This window comes from Propithecus coquereli, unplaced genomic scaffold (genome assembly GCF_000956105.1).
Source record: "Propithecus coquereli isolate 6110/MARCELLA unplaced genomic scaffold, Pcoq_1.0 Scaffold15, whole genome shotgun sequence".
NCBI classification, from domain to species: domain Eukaryota; kingdom Metazoa; phylum Chordata; class Mammalia; order Primates; family Indriidae; genus Propithecus; species Propithecus coquereli.
Window position 1 is genome coordinate 4,758,599 of NW_012139413.1, and position 20,852 is coordinate 4,779,450.

At 38.1% G+C, this 20,852-nt stretch overlaps 1 protein-coding gene across 1 annotated transcript in view; it reads right to left on the reverse strand.

The window, feature by feature from the left end:
* TNIK (TRAF2 and NCK interacting kinase) overlaps positions 1-20,852 on the reverse strand; it is a 288,393-nt gene that overhangs the window by 115,238 nt on the left and 152,303 nt on the right. The window contains 3 exon segments of the mRNA XM_012640167.1: positions 1,916-2,006; positions 5,439-5,549; positions 20,174-20,299. Of these exon segments, the coding sequence (XP_012495621.1) occupies positions 1,916-2,006; positions 5,439-5,549; positions 20,174-20,299 (328 nt within the window).

Consider the following 20,852-nt stretch of genomic DNA (forward strand, 5'->3'; position numbering starts at 1 on the left):
CCTAGCCCCTGGCAGTTATCATTCTACCTTCTGTCTCTGATTTGACTACTCTCAGTACCTCATATAAGTGGAACCATGTAGTATTTCCCTTTTTGTTACTGGATTATTTCACTTAACATAAAGACCTTAAGGTTTATCCATGTTGTAGCATTTGTCAGATTTTCCTTCATTTTCAAGGCTGAATAATATTCCACTGTATATTCAGACCACATTTTGTTTATCTACCCATCCATCAGCGGGCAGTTGGGTTGTTTTTACCTTTTTAATCCTATGAATGTGTATTTTTATTGTAATACTTTTCTGTCAGTATATTACGATCATACACATGTTTTGGTTAGACAATTTGCTTCTGTACGGTTTGAATCAAAGTTATGTGTGCCCTCCACCCAGTTAGTGTGCATTGTACCTGGTAGGTGTGAATTTACCCATCCTCTCTTTCCCCCTCCCACCTGCTTGATTTCCCTTGCATTTTACTTCCATTGTGCACGTAAGTGTTGATCAATTAGTTCCAATTTAGTATTGAGCACATGTGGTGTTTGTCTTTACACTCTTGCGATTGTAAATGTGCATTTTTAAATTGTATGTATGAATGGATGAAGTGTACCAATGAGAAAAGCACAAAATGTCATGATTGGTTCAACCAAGGTCCTCGTCCACAGGGACTGAAAATAGGTGTTAAATAAAAGGGAAGCTTCGTTGCCATAGAGGATAGTATTTACGGGATAAAAGAAAAGTGATTAAGAACGAAGGTCTGGAGTCAGACTACCTAATTTTGCATGCTATTTCTGTCACTTACTAGTGGTGTGACCTGGGGCTAATAGATCAACTTCTTTGAGTTTCAGTTTCCTAATCTATAAAATGAGGATGACGACGTCTACATGGAGTTGCTCTGATGTTTAAGAGGGATAATCTATTGAAAAGTATCTTATACAGGGCCTGGCATATATATAATATACTCTCAACAAGTAATCAGTGACATGAGAATGTTCTGACGATAGTGTATCTAGTCAATATATATATAACTGCTTAGCCTACATAATGTATGCTTTTGTTCTAAGAGGGAATATTCATGAGATGAAAGTCTGGCCCCAAATGCTAACTAAGAAAAAATGGAAATCAAATATTTTAACAAAAAGTAAGAGCAAATGTTTGGGATATAAACATAGAGGATATTTAAATCTCTTTGAAAATGTACAATCATGGACAGTGATGATTTTCTAGATGACAAATTGCATATCCTATAGGATATTTGTCAATTCATGCTCTTCCTCATCTACACCAAGCAGGCAAATGCACGTGGGGATCCTCTGCTTTCTTTGGACAATCACAGATTTGTTTCAGGAAGGGCTCTAAAGGATATGTCAAGGAAAATGATTCCCCACTGGTAACTCTGGCAGATGGAAGTGGGATAACCAGTGTGCACGAAAAGTAGAATACTGAGCATCCACTCCATACAGGTGACCAACGCAATAATGAAATCAATGTAAATATAACTTAAACATATGGGAATACCGCTGGAATTGACTATTGTAAGTATGTCTAACTGTGGATATTTTTAATGGAAACAATTGCATCCTCAGTATTCTGTTACAGCAGCAACAATATACACAATCTGTAAGATATAGGAGATTATTTTCAGGTCTGTTGCTTCTAATACCTACTGAAACAAAAAAAATCTCAATTATTTCTATACGTTCTTTAAGCACATGGTTCTGTTCCCCATACTATATACAATTCAATCCTCAAAATGCTTTTAGAAAATATTTTTTTAGATAGACAAAGAAATATTTTCCTTCTGTTTTTAGGGCAATACCCTCCAAATCCACAGTGACAAATTTACATGAATTTTTAAAAAGCTGTTGATATAATCCTATCCATTCCTGCAACTCCAAGACTCAATGGATGCTGTTCTTACCTAGTTTAACTTCTGCATTTTCAGTCAGCAAGACATTTTGCCCTTTAATATCTCGATGAATCACTTTATGCTGGTGCAGGTGACTTAGCCCCTGGAATGATAAAGAGTTGAGAAGGGTTAATAGGAACATAAGCCAAGATGCATGTAAATTATTTTGAATGTTAATGATCAAAAAAATTAAACTCACCTAGACATACTTTTCAGAACTATATTCACATCTTTCATGTGCTCATAGTGCTGTCCTAACCTGTAGGCAGTTGATCAATACAAACTGAAATATACAGGCAGTCCGTGCAATGCATGGTGCTGTGTTAGATGAAACGCTTGCATATTGGATCTGATATCAGGTACCATGGAACCACACAAGTGACAGTACGGTTCCGACATCCATGAATTTCAGTTAATACAGTACTGTGAAAAGTGAGGACTGCCTGCATTTGCTAATGTGTAACAGAAACATCTACAGGGTCTCTGCACAGAAAACTAACCTGACTTAACTGGATCTCCACAGGTTTTTTGGCAATATTTGAATTTAAAAGTGAAAAGTTACCTTCTGTTATACAATTTTAATTAAGCGAGCAAAATATTCCTCAGACTAGTGAAGAAATTTCCTATTGGCTTTAGCCAATGCGGTTTACCTTTAAAAAGGAAAACAATTTCTATTTCCTTTGTTGGCATTTATTCTGTCATTTTTAGTGGCTTATGGTGTTTGTGACTTTGTGTGATTATGTGAGATATTTATTCAGTGACGTCCAAACCTGATTGTATTCCATTTCTTTATGAATTACTCTCATTGTGGCTTCTTTGTGCTAAGTTCTCTACGTTACAGACTTATTTTAAGTTAGTCACGTATTTTTCAGATAAATTATAACCTAAAAGAATCTAAAGTTGAAGTCTTGAAAAAGCAAATTATGTTATACTAACACTTGATAATTCAAGATACTGGGTATCAAAGTGTTGTCATTTTATTATTTATGATTTTCTGTTCTTTTAATTTTTCTCTGCAACAACAAAAGAGTTTGAAAAATGAGGCAGACACGAAAAGAAATAAAACTAAATATCTGAATTCCCTTGTTGAAGAAATTCAGCATGAGAATACAGATGTCCAAAAAGATTCATGTGTACATTTAGGGATATCAGTAAACATAAACCATGTTACAGAATGATTAGAGGCACTGGTTTGGGTGTTAAAAAATTGCCTTTCTTACCTATCAGTTTGGCTCAAGGTAGGCATCAAGCAGATTTAAATGTATGGTTTTCACAGAGTATACATATCCCATAAATTTTTAAGAGAGGGACTTGAGATCCCTTCCCCTCCTTCACCACTGAAGGAGGGAAACAGATACCAGAGCGTATAAGTGAGCCAAAGGTTCTATTTAAGGAGCTCATACAACGCACAGAGGGTCACCTCTGAAACTTCTTGTGGCCAGGGACATTTGGATGATCAAATGCCCCTTCCAGTGAGTCACCATATCTGAAATGCTGGTATTACTTGGAAGAATGTACTGGAAAAAAGAAGAAAACCACTGTTTTCACACAATTTAAAACAAGGTATTGGGAGATGCTCATGGGGTGAAACATCCCTGCTGCTTTTAGAACCCTGCAGATCAGATCAAACAACTGATGCCCTGTGGGGGTCCGCAGCAGTGCAGAAAGGCATGTTGGGCAGAATCCAGCCCCAGAGACCTGGGAGATCCTTGGCACCCACTGGGCAGGCTGGATGACTAAATAATCCATCATGTTCTCTCTGTCTGAGTGAAATTTTAAGTCAGAAATTCAAATTAAGTTCACACAATGGCACATCAAAGCTTGGATACATGTCAGATGTGAAGGAAATCAGCAGCCAAGCCTCCTTGTTTCCCCTCAAATTTTGTTTTGTGTTCTGTTTAAGAGGCTTTTTTCGCCGACCCCAAGCCATGGAGGTATTATCCTATGTTTTCTCTTAAGAGCTTTGGTTTTTATATCTTTCCAATGTATTATCTATAATCCAGCTGGGATAAACTTTGAGTATGGTATAAAGTGTCAAGTTTCATGTTTTCATATGCACATTCAACAGGCCAAATGTTATTTACTGACGAGAGTACCCTTTTGTCTTGACGGCAGCATTTACCTTGTCACGAATCAGGTGTCCATATGATGTGAGTCTGTTCCCTGACTCTTGATTCTGTTCCCTTGTCATTGTCTAATCTTGTGACAATACTGCTCTGCCTTAATTACTTAGTAACTTTATAATAAATCCTGGTAATGGGTAGCATAAATCCTCCAGTTTTATTCTTCTTCAAGATTGCCTTGGCTATTCTTGGCCCTTTGCATTTCCATATAATTTTTTTAAAAATCAGCTTTATCAATTTCCATAAATATACCCACAGGGATTTTAATTGGGAGTTCAAGGAAACCCTGGATCAAATTGGGAAGAAATGACATCTTTACAATATTGAGTATTCAGGCCCATGAAATGCTGTATACCTCCATTTATTAAGGTCTTCTTTAATTTCTATCAGTCATATTTTGTAGTTTTCAGGGTAGAAGTTATTCACATCAATGTTATCATTTTTAAATTTCATTTTCTATTTGTCTTTTGCCTAATCTGATTTGCATTTGATGAATAGACATTTTCTTTTCATGCCTTCCTTCCTTCTTTCTTAACTTCCATTCATTCATCCATCTATCCATAGCACATATCTCTCTCAAAGGTGTATCTTAGACACATAGTGAAAAACAGTTTTAATTTTTGTTCCCTTAAATTAAGAAGGCAGAACTTATAAATAAATAACGATTGCCAGGCAGATCTAATAAGAATGCTCAATAGACATATAATAACCTCCGTATTAGTAGGAAGAGATAATAAAACCAGTCTAAGTGAACTAAAATATGCACAATTACTTTCTTCTCCCTGAATCAAGCTCAGCAAATATGACACTATTGTCTAGACTCCCTGGTTATGGGATTTGTTGGCAAAACTGAGCAAACAGGCACAGTCTTATCCAGTCACTTTTCATTGTTTTACGTGACTAGGTCTCATAGTTTTTTTTAAAAAGGTAAAATCAGTTAAACTAGGTTGTAAGTACACAAATGACTAAAGTCATACAATCCTTAGAGACTTTACATGGTGAAAGCATTACACCATTAGTTATATTAATTATTGGTTATAAACTTTCACAAATGAATAATTTAAATAAGTGATCAAAATATCCCTTAAAATAATCCATTTCCTTAGCGGGACATTATCTTTATGATCTGAAATCAGATTTCTACTTGGAAACACCACCGAAAATGAATCCCTTGCTAAGGGAAATCACCCCACATCAGCCCAAGCGAAAGTACACACAGCCTATCCAGAAAGGCTCTCACCGCCATCAAAGCAGACCTCCGCACCAAACCACTACTGCCACCACCACTGTCAGAATACGCCTCTAAAGAGTTTCTGATACATTTATGAATTTCACTGGAAGGCAGAACAAAGTCCAACACCTCCTAAGATACCCTGTGTTGGGAGGTAGCCCAGGCCCCACTTGTCACCTACCCGTAATATCTCCCTGCAGATGTATGCGATCCACTCTTCTTTCAACGTGTTACCTTTCGTATTCTTGATCAGGTCAGTGACAGAGCCAGCACCACAAAACTCCATCACCAACTGGCAAGGGAAGCAAACAAGACATTATTATAATTACATTTCACAGCTTCCACTAGGTTGGGTTAAAAAGACAGAAGCCATTTCAGTTGGCTGCTTTGGGATGCCATTCCTGCAAAGAAATAGTGATCATAAAACAACAGTGATCATTTTCTCCCAAAATGATAGAAAGGAAAGATTATTTTTAAATTTTTTAAATTGCAAGTTATAGCTGGAAATTGAGGAAAATCTCCATATTTTAAATATTTTTTTTTAAATGGAAGTAGGTAGGTGGCTCAGACACAGTTGAGAGTATCTCTGTTTTTACTCAGCATATGAACTTATCTTTTATATAAAAGTAGGATTATTCCTCTGTCAGAATGAACTATGGTTCTCTAGGTGTCCCAGTTCAGGGTACAGAAGTGCACGCTGTTTATGTTGTTGGTTTGTAAGTGGCACTGTAAGCTGTCAGAGTGGGGACTGTCTGTTTTTAATTAACTTCAGAAAATGTTCCCAGGAGGTTGGACACATCAAATAAATTCAATAAACAATAAACTCTAATTTAGCAACTTTCATCCAAAAAGCTCCAAGCACTCTATAAATATAAACTCATTACAGTACTCAGCAACTTTATAACAGGCAGAAAATAAACATTGCCCTTACTTAACAGGGAAATAGAGACTAGAAGAAAAGCAATCTCTGTGCTTTTACATGCATTTTCTAGGCTTAGAAAAACACATCCATTTTCATCCTTTCTCTTTTAAAAAATAACTTCAAAAGTTACTTTATTAGGTACTTATGCTATTTTTTTTTGCAATTATATGAAAAGAATTCAGAATAACTAGTAGTCAATTCCTGACTTGATATGAGAGACAGAACTAAAATGGAGCCACAATAAAATCGCATTGATGGTTTTGGCTTTATCCAAATGTACATTCCTGAAATGTCACCAGGTCCTAAAAGATACCCTACCAGGCTACAGAATCTTCAGGTAGAAATTTTGTTTTCTTTTTTTCTGCATGCCTAGTAGAAACTCAATAAAACCTCATGAGATGAGTTTCATGAATGAGTTTCCAATACCTGTTCTGACTTGTCTTCTTATGATCCCACAAAGGCTAGGGAAATCCTCCCATCTTCGCCAAAGAACTCAAAGAAGTTTCGAGACCTATGAGCAGCAGCTTTTGTAGGGAAATTTGGGAAGTGTCACAAATAGACTATACGTCATCCAGATAAGAGCTGGAAAATTACCATATGTAATAGCCCAGAAGCTATCAAAGACCATGAAATTATGTCAAAAAGGACTTAGAAGTCAATCTGAAGAGACGCACAGTGGCCAAAGATAGGACAATTTGAGCATCAATAATAAAAAGTACAATGACTAAAAACACGTTAAATATGCTTAATTAAATGCCTTAATAAAGTCACCACCAAAAAAGAATATAACTGGCACCACTGAAAGAAAATAAAGAATCAACTTATTTTGAGAACTAGTAAATAAAGGGAAATAATGAAGTTTATCCTGCCTTATACAAATTTCACCACTGGGTAGTTAAATAATAAAAGCAGGTAAACTTCTCTTCATAAAAACCAGATATTCCATCTAATACATGAAGAAGACATGATAGAATTAGAGTGTCACCATTTCATACCCCCTAAAAAACTAACAGATTCAGGCAGTGATCATCAATGCCTCCAACATTAAAAAAAAGAAATAAATATTTCTTTTTGCCTCCTGATAAAAGAGCACATCATATAAGAAGTAGGCTTGCCAAAAACAAAAAACAAAAACCTGAATTTGATCAAGCCTCTAGCTCCAACCACCAATTTGCAAGAAATTCAGAGAAGTGGGGAACATGCTATATCACGGAGATACAATCAGCTAAATCTAGACTAGGAAACCAGTTTAGACAAATAGTTTCTTTAACAAACAAATTGCAAGGAGGACAAAAGAGGGATGGAAGGAAAACCTATAGATTTAAAAAACACTTAAAAAAGATATAGCAACAAACTGCAATGGATGCACCTTATTTGAATACTGATTTTTTAAAAAGAGCTGGTAAAAATTTTGAAACCATTACAACTTTAAAACAGACTTAGATATTTGAGGAAACTAAGGAAATATGGTTAATATTTTTAAGTGTGATAACTGTACCATCGTTATGTTAAAAATTTCTTATTTTTTAGAGAAAAATGCCTAAATACTTGTGGATAAAATTATAGGACAGTCTCTTCTACAAATGGTTCTGGGACAACTGGATATTCGCATGCAAAAAAAAAAAATGATACTCAACCTTTACCTCATACCGTATACAGAAAAATTAACTCAGAATGGATCAAAGACCTAAACAGAAGAGCTAAAACTATAAAACTCTTCAGAGAAAACATTGGGGTAAATCTCCATGCCTTTGGATTTAGCAATAGCTTCTTAAATATGACAACAAAAGCACAACAACAAAAGAAAAAAATAGATAAATTGGATTTTGTCAAAATTACAAATATTTGTGCACAAAGGACACTATCAAGAGAGTGAAAAGACAACGCACAGAATGGGAAAAGTATTTGCAGATCATATATCTGAAAAGGGTCTAGTATCCAGAATATATGAAGAACTCTTACAACTCCACAATAAAAAGACAAGCAACCCAATTTAAAAAACGGGCAAAGGACTTGGATAGATGTTCCTCCAAAGATATACAAATAGCTAACAATCGCATGGAAAGATGCTCAATGTCATTAGTCATTAAAGAAATGCAAATCAAATCCACAATGAGATGCCACTTTACACCCACTAGGATGACTATAATTTTTTTTAAAAAAGACAGAAAATCACAAGTATTGGCAAGGATGTGGAGATATTGGAACTCTCATACGTTGCTGGCGGGAATGTAAAATGGTGCAGTCACTGTGGTAAACAGTTTGTTCCTCAGTAAGTCAAAACACAGAAGTGGCATATGACTCAGCAATTCCACTTCTAGATATATGACCCAAAGAATTGAAAACTAGCGTTCAAACAAAAACTTATACATGAATGTTTAAAGCAGCACTATTCACAATAATCTAAAGGTAGAAATAACCAAAATGTCCATCAACAGATGAAGAGATAAACAAAATGTGGCATATCCGTACAATGAAATAGTAATTCAACCATGGAAAGGAATGAAGTACTGATGCATGATACAACACTGATGAATCGTGAAAACATTATGCACTACACGAAAGAAGCCAGACAAAAAAAAGGCTGTATATTGTATGATTCCATTTATATGAAATATCCGAAGCGGCAATCCCCCTAGAGACAGAAGCAGATTAGTGGCTGCCAGGGACTAGGGCTAAGGAGGAACAGGAGTGACTGCTTAATGGGTGTGCAGTTTCCTTTTAGAGAGATAAAAAGGTCCTGGAACTGGATAGTGGTGATGGTTACACAACATTGTGAATATACATAAGGACACCAAATTATACATTTTAAAGTGGTTAAAATTTAGGTAAATTTACATATGTGTATTTTATCAGAATTTTAAAAAGTAATATGATAAGATTTGCTTCAAAATAATACTAGAATAAGGGAAGTAGATAGGCACGAAGTAACAGATAGGGTGGGATTAGACACTGGTTGAAGGCTCTTGAGGCACATGGGTGTTCATTATATTGTTCTTTCTATTTTTGTGTCATTTTGGGGATTCTCCATAATAAAAAGTTAGAGAAAACCCCATTATGTAGCAAACCATGGTTCAACACCAGCAGGATGGATCAAAGAAACATGCTTCCAAAGAAGGAAAAGAATATTTTCCCAAGTGAGCAAAACATGTTTGTGCCCTTTTTCCAAATCCCATTTTGAAACACACAGTGACTAGACCTCCTACAAATATATCCATTGCTCCTGTATCAGCTGGAGAAAATGCCCCACCACTGAGCTCTATTAGGCCACATAATTACAGTTCCCAAGGAAAGTAATGGAAGCCCAGTGACTCCAGTCTTTCAAAATTAGATTGCACAAAATACTTTCAAATATTCAGTAGGAAACAACCCTACTCTAGCCAGGCACTAATGTCAGTGATTTCTATAATTTGCTTGTCCATTCAGCTCCAGCTGAAGGCTGCTAAATTCTTTTCATTTCACTGTGGAACAAAATGATTGTTAAATTATATAATGGGATTTTTTTAAAAAAGAAAAAGAAAGAAAGAAACTAGCACTTGCTAGCAATCGGTTCCTGCAGCCACACCAACACTGATAATTACTGCCACCACACAGTGGGGACCCTGCCTCCCCATAAGTACCCTCATCACATTAATGAACAGAAACAGCGCTCAACATGCCAAGGCCAGCAGTGGTAAGTCAATAACTTCCCATCTCACAAGTAACAAATAATGGATCATTAATATTCTCCCTGGAAGAAAGTTCTCAAAGAATTTATACTGGGCCAATAACACTTACTAACATTTACTGAGAATTCTACCATGTGCCAAGTGGGCTAAGTGATTTACAAATGTTGTTTGGTTGATTCTTCCTCCTCTCCATTCCTTTATCTTTATTTGGAAATAGAGCTTAGTTATGGTCTGAAGCCTTAGCCATAGTCTACACTCACGAAGTAACTAGATCAGGGTCAAAACGTATTGCTCTCAGTCACTAGTTATGTGACTTGGGCATGTTCCCTACCACCCTGGGCTCAGCAACATCCCTCCCCACCACCACTATGATAAAAGAGAAGTATAACCTTACACGTTGGATGTGAACATTAACTGTGTCTGTGGATGTAAAGCTCCTCACTGGCGGAAACCTCAAACTGTATTTATTACATTTCCATTCTTTGGTCTGTTTTGCATTTATAAAAATGCAAAAAGGGAGACTTTCTGACTTGGAAGAGAGCATCAATAGCTCCCCAAGGTCCACTTCACTTGGATGGTGAAGAGACAGGACTCAAAAATGTCTGTAAAGGGCATTGGGCAGGTGTGTTTCTAAAACCCCTATTCATGAAAGAGCACAAAGACATAGGCCTTTTTTTCAAGTTTGTGTCACACAGCAAGAGACACAGTCGTGCGTTCCAGGGCTATGGATCTTTGTATTTGGAAGGTGGTGATGGGGGTGGTGGTGGGGGGGTGTTAAAAGGAATCTTACATTTGGAATTCTCACTCAACCCGCCGAAATATTGGATCAGACTGAAATAAACATGCATGCCATTTGGGAAGACAGAAGGAAGGTCAAGTTGAAGGTGGGCAGCAGGCTGGGACTGGGCCTGGGACTAAAGGAGGTATCAAAAAAGAGCACAGTGTGGCACAAGCAATTTATTAGAGAAAGGAATTGCTGGATTACTTGGACACGGGTAGTTATTTCTATCCAAATAAGAAAGGTCAATTTTGAAAAATAAATTGTTCTGACATATTTCACAATTTACGTGGCTGACTGTCACATATTTTTGTCAGTTGTCTTATGTTTCTGGCAAGTGGGATGTTTTCTCTTAGAGGCTGAGCTGTTATTTATTCTGCCTTCCCGTGCTTCCCCTATATCCAGGACAGTATTTAAGGAAGGAGTGTTCGGGCTCCACTGACCCCAGAAGAAGTTTCAGAACACCAAGTCGGCCCTGAGCTGACCTCCTCACAAGGGACGAGGGGCCTTCAGCATGGAATCCTCAGATGTGGTCACTTCTATAGTTCCCTTTCCAAGTCTGATAACCTCTGAAGGAATCTCTAAAGGGTTATTCTCAGAGGCAGTGTAAAAGGCTAGGATGATTTCTGGCGTCCCAAAAGTATTCACTCACTTGCTAGTTAATTGGTTTCAAGTTTCTGTAATGAGAAACAAAGCCTTAAGATGGTATTTTAAAACTGCAGACATTAACCCAGAATACCCTGACAGGAACTCATTCCTTCCAAATATCACGAGTCACCCACCCACAAGAATAAATGACTGCTGACAGATCCCTTCTCTTTCATAGTGAAAGGCAGAGGGGAGGAAGAGGAGCAAGCAGGAAGATGAAAGTCTTCCTAAAATGAGAGAAGAGTTTGCACCAAGCAGTTGAAGGGGCACCCCTAAGAAAAAGACATGAAAGATAAACTTCGAAGAATTTACAACGCCACAAAGGATCAGCCTATTGACCTTGAACTTCCAGAAACATCAGTGAGGCACAGGGTATTTTTATCACATGTGGCTGGAAATAGCCACAGCTCTCAGCTGCGTGATTTATGAAGGTGTAAACAAAACCCAAACTCAGTAACTTTGTTACAGAAGGCTGCTTCATTTGCAAAAGGTAGTTTAAGTCTCACAATATACAATATGTGTGTATAGAAATACAAAATACAAAAATGCAAAAATTGGTAGGTATATATATGAAAACATTTATCCTTTCAAGAAACTGACTGAAGTAAAGTAAAACTTGGGGATTTCAAATTTGGAAAAGCAACCTCAACAACGTTTTTGCACTTATTTTTAAACAAGTATGTACAGTATTCGGGAAAAAAAAACTCCTTTCATTTCTGAATTTTATTTTTAGACTTGAAAAGAGAATGCTTGAACTATAAATTCTAAATCTTCAAAAGATAAAAAGATGAGTCCCAAGGGTGTGAAGTGTCCCAAACTTTGTTAATAAAGCTTCTGGATAATAAACAAATTTATACCTTGAGAATGACAATGGCAGTTTGGATATACTGAGCCAGCTGGTATTTTTGGCAACAGGAAGCCTGCCCAAAGGAAAAGCCCACTAGAAATGCTCAACATAAGGAGAAAGACATCTCAGAGTCAGCGTGATAGCATTTAAGGAAATGCTACAGAAGTTAGCTGCATCTTATATCTGGACTCAAATTCCATGTATGCATGAAAAATCTTCTGCAGAATTTTTCTTGATAGGAGTAATATTACATGTCTATTTTATCCACAGACCCAATCATAGAAACTAACCTTAATGTTGGAAGAAATTTACAACTCTGCATCTCGGAATGTTATACTCAAATAGCAGAATTTGGAGTGAGGATAGGTAAGCAAGTTTTCAGATAGATTAAAAAGTAGGAAAACAAAAGAAAATACTGGCTTCAGAGAAATTAGGACTAAGCATCTTGCTAGCTGAGGATTTGGGGAAGCACAACATAAATAGGAGCATGGACTTTGCCTCAAAATTAATCTAAAAAAGGAGCCAGAAGGGCTACATAGACCTTTAGCAAAATAACTTTGGATATACATGAAGTCTTCCTTTTGCTAAGGTGAAAAGCAGTTTAAACGAAGTGCAAATGAAATTCTTTGGGACAAAAAAAAAAAAAAAAAAAAAATTACTTCCACATTCTTGTCAAAGAATCACCCATTAATTCATAAAAATGGCTCTATTAAGGCTGAACTCTGAATCAGTTGCCAGGTATTAAATTAGGTGTAGCATTAGATCTGTGTTTATATCTAAGTAAATTACCCTATGTCGCCATAGGTCACAAAACGTAGCAGTTCTGGAACTGAGAGACTACTTACAATCATTGCTCTTACTATGTTAGGCACTCCTATATTTGCCAAATTCAACCTTTTAAAAATTTCTACTTACAGCTAACAAGATTCAATCACTTCCCCAGACAAGTTACCTAGCCTCTATGTATGAAGAAAGACAGTTCTTTACTTATAAAAGTAACGCTAATTAAAACAAATTTTAAAGGCCTCATTTCTGATACACAGAACAAGCAAAACAGAAATTTTAATTAATTGTTCAAAAGCTATGGGTGGTGGAATTTTTAAGGGCATTATCTACAGCACCTTACATTTAAATCCTAAAACAAGCAAAAATTAAGTGGGCATGATTTTTGCCAAGCCAAGATGCTACAGCAACGTAAATCTAAGCTATGGTAGACTCAGGTTTGGGCGTTGTGCCAACATGAATGCGGATCCTAAAAGGGATCTCTCATTGGTAGCTGAATGCGTTCATGTCTTAGTTCATCGCAGTATCTCATTCTGAGATGATCTTATACAGGGGCTGGACAAGTAATGTAAGTGCACGAAGTTAAGTGTGTATAAAAGACAGCAGGGAGTGATGGGCCCCTGGTGCAAATAGCATGTGCCCTCTAATCGGACTGTATACTGCTCTAACACATTCCTGCTATTTGGGATTTCAGGCCCAATATTTCTAAATCGTTTGGTTTTTTTTCCAAAACTTTTCAAGGAATTCAGACTTTTCTGTGAAACTGCTCAATTTTTCTAATGTTGTCATAGTTAAAACACCACCACCTTATGTCAACCAAACGAAACATACTTACCCAGGCAGCATTTAGCCTCCAGGCTGCCAGTTTGCAAACTCAGACCTAGTCCAACATTGTCATCTTCATCAGGTAGAAACCAAATGCCAGAGACACTGCCTCTGCCAAGGTTAGACTCTGGGTCTCTGGATTTCCGGGCCAGGTTATAGCGAGCTGTTAGAATGTTTGTCCCTGACATGCATACAGAATAATTTCTTAACTCTTAGCTCTGCAAGCCGACAGTTTTGCAATGTAATGAATAGCTTATCGAGCCATTACAGTACAAAAATCTCTATCTTACTTGACCACCCTGCATTTCAGAAGCTGATCAGAAATTTATTTCCTTTTACAAGATAGTCTAGCCTTGTGATTGTTACGGTGGTATCAAAAGAGACAGCAAAATATGTGTGATTTCACACTCTAATTTTAGAGAAATTAGTCCGTTTAATAGACAGTACTTCTCACTCACTCCCAGTGTCTGAATGGCATGTGGCAAAACGGAGAGCCTCTCGTCACTGAGATGCAGCGGAATGAGACGTTATGTGCTTGAGCTTGCCTTGTTTCTGAGAGATCAGAATCTTTATTGAAAGAGCTCCCTTTTTTGATTTCCGGATCAGGCCCTGAACAGTTGATAAAGGAGAATAACTTGGCCATTATCAGAAGTAGTTGTATTTCCACAAAGAGCTGGCACTAAACAAGAGTTTATCTCCACAACAAGACTGATAGAATTCGCACCAGATTATAATTCAATCAGACACCTGAAGCAGCGTACATATTGGCTGGTGGATGTGCAAAGCTCTTTTTCTCTAGCCACAGCAAAAGAAATATCTGGGGAATATTTCATGTAGTCTAAATATAGGGAATAAATGTTAGAAAATGCAGTAGGCTATGTCTCTATATAATTCATAATCACGTTTTTATATAAATGTAATCCTAACAAAATGCCATTAGTCCAAAGAGTCAACTATCTGTGACCTTTCCAATTATTTGATAAAACATTCCCAAAAGGCTTACTGCACTTTTCAAAATGTATTTCTTAGACTTCACGGCAGTCTTATTAATAGCTAACAGGTCTTACTATCCTCTTGAATACTGGGGAAACTGAGGAATGAAGATTAAAGGTGAAGTCAAACTAAATTGATTTAAACACAAAGCTTCAATCCTATCTGAAACGCTAACCTTTGATATCAGAACTATTTTTCATGACCAAAAGGAGAAGAGCGTAGGGCTTAAGGGCTTGATTCTGGCATCAGACAGCTTGGGGTTAGCTAGCGCACTGGCTTCTTCACTGATTAGCTGCAGTACCTTGGGCCGTTTTTTTTAACTTCTCTGAGCCTAATCTCCTCATCCATAAAATGGGGATAATGATAATATTTACTTTGTACAGCGACTATAAAAATCTAATAAAATAACGTAACAATGTAAACAAACATAGTACTTGGCACATGATAGGCAGATGACAAATATTACCATTGTTTTTATTAGAACAGAATGACCCAAATTTAGTGAATCAGAGGCCTTGGAATAAGTGCACACTTTTATATTCCACAACCAAGTTATCACCAATATTGCAATCTGATATTAGTTTCCTATCATGTTTCTACCTTTACTTTTCCAAATTTCTCCTTAGATTGTTATTACATAGAAGCCCAACTAGATAATGAAATACTACTCTTGCCCTCATGAGGCCTTTTATACCTTTCACCTTCATCCGCAGTGACACAGAAGCTACTGGATAGTTGCTGGGGGGACGGTCAGGCAGCCCTCTGCATGAATACAAGTCTGACAAGTGTGAGGCCTTTTGTGTTCCAAACTGGGAAGGATGTGGGGCCTGTGACTGCTCCATTTTGCCACTTGCATTTAATTGCCGGTGGGGAAAACGGAATGTGAAGTCAGGATTCTTCCCCATGTCGCCCGGTTTGGAATTGCTCACTACTTGCAGATCCCCCTTTATTAAGTTCAGGAAGGGGATTAGTTTACTCAAACAGTCTCCCGGTGGCTAGCACTCTGGGAGGCCAAGGCGGGAGGATCCTCTGAGCTCAGGAGTTCCAGACCAGCCTGAGCAAGAGTGAGACCCCATCTGTATTAAAAATAGAGAAAATTAGCTGGGCATCATGGCATGAGCCTATAGTCCCAGCTACTCGGGAGGCTGAGGCAGGAGGATCTCTTGAGCCCAGGAGTTTGAGGTTGCGGTGAGCTATGATGACACCACTGCACTCTAGCCCAGGTGATACAGCAAGACCTGTCTCAAAAAAATAAAAAAATAAAAATAATAATAAACAGTCTCCTAACTGGCCTCCCTATTTTTCCTCTTGTCCCACTTGGTCTATTCTCAACCAGCAACCAAAGTGACCCCTTCAATATGTGGGTCAGATTCTACTCCACCATCAAAGCCCTCCATGGCTCCCCTACCGAACGCAGAGGAAAAGCTGAGGCCTTTCCAACGGCCTGCAAGGCCCTGCATGCTCTGGCCCCAGGTCTCATCTCCCACGCCTCTGCCTTCCACTAGCTCTGTCCCAGTCACAGTGGCCTCATTGTTACTCTCCGAAAACACCAGCCCCAGAATGCCCCTCCTTGAGTTATCGACAACAGGGCTTACCCTGACCACTATCCTTATCACAAAGTATCAAAGAGTGGGTGGCTTATAAACAACAGAAACTTATGTCTCACAGTTCTAGAGGCTGGAAGCCTGAGATCAGGGTGCCAGCATGGTCAGGTTCTGATTAAGGACCTCATCTGGGTTGCAGACCACTGACTTCTTGGAAGGAGCATGAGAGAGCTCACTGGGTTCTTTTTATAAGGACACTAATCCCATTCATAAGGGCTCCATCCTCATGACCTAATTACAGCCCCAAGACCCCACCTCCTAATACCATCACACTGAGAGTTAGGATTTCACCGTATAAATTTGGGGTGGACACAAATGTTCAGTACTTACATTCCCCATTAACATTTTCCTGCTCTACCAGGCACTTACCAGCTTCCAGTACTCTATAATTTTCTTATTTATTGTATTTATTGTTTGCAATCTGCAACAAGGATGTAAGCTGCATGAAAGTAGGGACTTTCATCAGTTTTGTTCACTGATATACTCTGAGTGCTTAGAAGAGTACCTTGTGCCTAGCCAGTGCTTGATGTATGTTGTTTGTTGGATGGATGAATGAAATGAATGAATGGGCAATAAACAGACACATGCACATCCAGGATCCCAGCAATGACAGCTATCTCCGTAAGATGAGCAATAGGCCAGGGTGAGAACGGGCAGAAGGTGACTCATTTCCAGAGTGCAAAATCTCCCATTAACGCTGTGCAGACACAAACAGCCTTGCTGTTTTCTCTAAGTGCTGACCCAAAAATGGACTGAAGATTTTGCTCATTTACAAACAAACCTTCCAGGACCTTTCACAGAACTTCAGACCAAGCTAAACTTTCACATTTTAGGATGCCTGCCTTCTGGTCCTGCATCATCCACTAATGAGCTTTGAGGCCCTGGGAAAGCCAATTAACTTCTCTACAAAATATATGACAACTGATTTTCCTTCCAGACCAAAAAAAAAAAAATCTCAAGATTAGGAAAAAGGTGAAAATGAGTCAAGCCCTGCTTAATCACACTTCTCCTAACTTCAACCGATGATTTGTAAATAAACACCCACATATTAATGGTTCAACCTAACAAGAAAACCAACTATCCTATTTGGCCCATCTCACAAAAGGAATGGAATTAATAGTTAGGTGTGACTCATCTAGAAACAGCTGTACTACTTCAGGTGAGAAGCTGGAAGGTGGTCCTAAAGCTACATTAATGCTTTATTTTAATTTGGAACCATAGCCCTGACCAAAGGGAAAATCTTTCTATAGACAACTTTAAAATTGCTGTCATTCCCGGGCTATTGTGAATAATGCTGCAATGAACACGGGAGTGCAGACATCTCTTTGAGATACTGATTTCATTTTCTTTGGATATATACCCAGAAGTGGAATTGCTGGATCATAAGGTAGTTCTATTTCTCATTTCTTGAGAAACCTCCATTGTATTTTCCATGTGGCTGTACCAGTTTACATTCCCACCAACAGTATACGAGGGTCACCTTTTCTCTATGCCCTCACCAACATACAATTTTTATTTGTTAATTATACCTCGATAAAACTGCGGGGGGAAAGCCATGATAGTGGTTTCCCTTACGGTGGTGGTGACTGCTTTTACATTTTTAACCTTTACATTTACATTACTATACCTTTAGAGGCCACAGTTAAAATTTTACTTTAATTTTTCAGAAATCACATAAAATAAGGCCAGGCACAGTGGCTCACACGTAATCCTAGCACTCTGGGAGGCCGAGGCGGGCAGATTGTTTGAGCTCAGGAGTTCGAGACCAGCCTGAGCAAGAGCGAGACCCCATTTCTACTAAAAATAGAAAGAAATTAATCGGACAACTAAAACTATATAGAAAAAATTAGCCGGGCATGGTGGTGCACGTCTGTAGTTCCAGCTATTCGGGAGGCTGAGACAGGAGGATCGCTTAAGCCCAGGAGTTTGAGGTTGTTGTGAGCTAGGCTGACACCACAGCACTCCAGCCTGGGCAAAAGAGTGAGACTCTGTTTCAAAAAAAAAAAAAGAAATCACATAAAATATGTAAAATCAAAGCGATCATCCACAATGGGTTTATTTACTCCCAAAGTACATTTATTTTATTTATTTATTTATTTTTGTTTTTTATTTATTTATTTTTTTTGAGACAGAGTCTTGCTCTGTTGCCTGGGCTAGAATGCCGTGGCATCAGCCTAGCTCACAACAACATCAGACTCCTGGGTTCAAGCGATCCTTCTGCCTCAGCCTCCCAAGTAGCTGGGACTACAGGCGTGTGCCACCATGTCCGGCTAATTTATATATATATATATTTTTTTTTAGTTGTCCAGATCATTTCTTTCTATTTTTTAGTAGAGACAGGGTCTCGCTCTTCCTCAGGCTGGTCTCGAACTCCTGACCTTGAGCGATCCACCCGCCTCGGCCTCCCAGAGTGCTAGGATTACAGGTGTGGGCCACTGCGCCCGGCCTCAAAGTACATTTATTTTAAATTTGGAGGTGAGACAGATCGGAAAAATATTCCTAGCAGCTCTTCATTTTCAAAGATTGAGTATTCATTATCAGATGACATGAAAATCTTACTAGTTTTCTGGGCTAACATTATTATATCCTTTTTGGTCACCAACTGCATTCACTGTACATGTTCTGTCTTCTCCACTGGATTGTAAATGTCTTATGCATTACAAGAGGAACTTCTGCCCAAGCATGAGTTCTTTGACATAGTCATCACTAGATCCACACAGTTTAGCACAGTATTTGGCATACAGTAGGCACTTGATAATTCAGTGAACTTTGTGTATGTCTGGAAAACGAGTGAGACAATTAAGTGGTTAAAAAGGTATTTTTAGAGCCATTAACCCAAAAGCAACATGTGGGATGAACAGAAGGGGTGGCAGGGGCATGGGGGTAAGGGAAGAGAGGGAGGGGGAGAAAGAGAGAGGGAGAGAAGTAGATCAAGTAGGAGGCTATTGCAAAATCTAGGCTTCCACTGAACTGAATGGGTCTATACTAGGGAGGTGATTATAAAATTAGCAAGGAAAGATCAAACCAAAATGGCATTATAATCCTGCAGAAGGACTAACTGAATATAAGTTCCAATGACAGAAATCAGGAAGGTGAGAAGAAGGCAATCTGGGCTGGGCAGAGCAGTAACAGGGGTAGTGGTTTTGGTATCAAACACACTGAAATTATTGGTGGGACAGCTAATCAGAGCTGTCTTATAGATTGTCAAAGATACAGAACTTGGGCACATAGCTAAGCGTATTAGTGGAAGAAAGGAAAACAAACTTTGCAGAGTACCCACTTGGCATCAGACACTGTATTAGGTGTTAGAATTTATATTTCAGAGTCATTCATGCATGAGTGATAGACCAGGACAAAGAATCCCATAGAGGATGGTTAGATCTTAGCTCTACCACTGTCAGCTATATAGACCTTGAGACAGTTTACTTATCCTCTCTATAAACCTTTGTTTTGTCACCCAAGAAATGAGGATAATAATAATGCCTACCTCAGAGAATCAGAATAAGTGATATAATTCATGAAAAGTAAATAACATGGTACTTAAAATAAAAATGCAATAAAGCGTCGTCAATTAGTGAAAAAAACAACAAAACAGAGAATGGAATAATTGGTTTAGGGATGGTCCATATTGAGGAATAGAAGAAAGATTTAGAGATACCGGGAAGATGGAGAGGTATTTAAGAAAATGGGAGAGAACCTTGAAAACACAATATTATGGAAATCATGAGGGTTGAGGGTTTCAAAGAAGGTGTTACTCAAGGAAATTTAGTCATGAGGATAAGGAAATGAACCATTCGGCCCTGATTGTTCTTCATGTACGTAAAGCAAATTTAGACAACACTACGTACCCATAGTTGGTCATCCATGCCTGGAGGGTTCTTTTTGATAAAAGCACCATAGTATGTAGCAATATTCCGGTGATGAGAATATTTCTTCAACATGTTAATTTCTTGTTTGATTTCTTCCTCTTCATCCTGTATTAAAACAATAAATATTCTGTCACGGAAATTCATTGTCTTTTGTAAGACTCTGTTCTTCAACAGCATCTATATCAACTAAGTAGTAAGTTTTTTCTTCTATGGTGACAAACTACCGTGATTATTGTATCTGACAGCAAAGGAAAAGTTTATAAGACAACACACTGGCAGTCCAAGGGGGTCTTCTGTTTGTACAGCAAGCACACATAGCATGTAACTTGCTGGAAAACAAACAAACAAAAAACCAAAACAACCCCTCATCTCTTCACCTGGAAGAGTCAATGTAGACAGGCTATTGAGATTAAATTCACCTCAGGCCTCCGGGAACTATATCCATTGAATACCTATCACTGATCATATCCGGTATAGGAAAGATTGGGGAAAGTGAAAAGAAAAAAACATCGGCTCTCAGATTTCAATTTTGTTAAGTTCATTTTCTTTGAAGCCTACTTGTATTGAAGTGCATGACTGAAGATGATGAAAGTCAGATGGGAAAGGGAGCAAGGGTAAGTTCTCTAGATTTGAGGAAGTTCACAAAGCAGGAGTACCC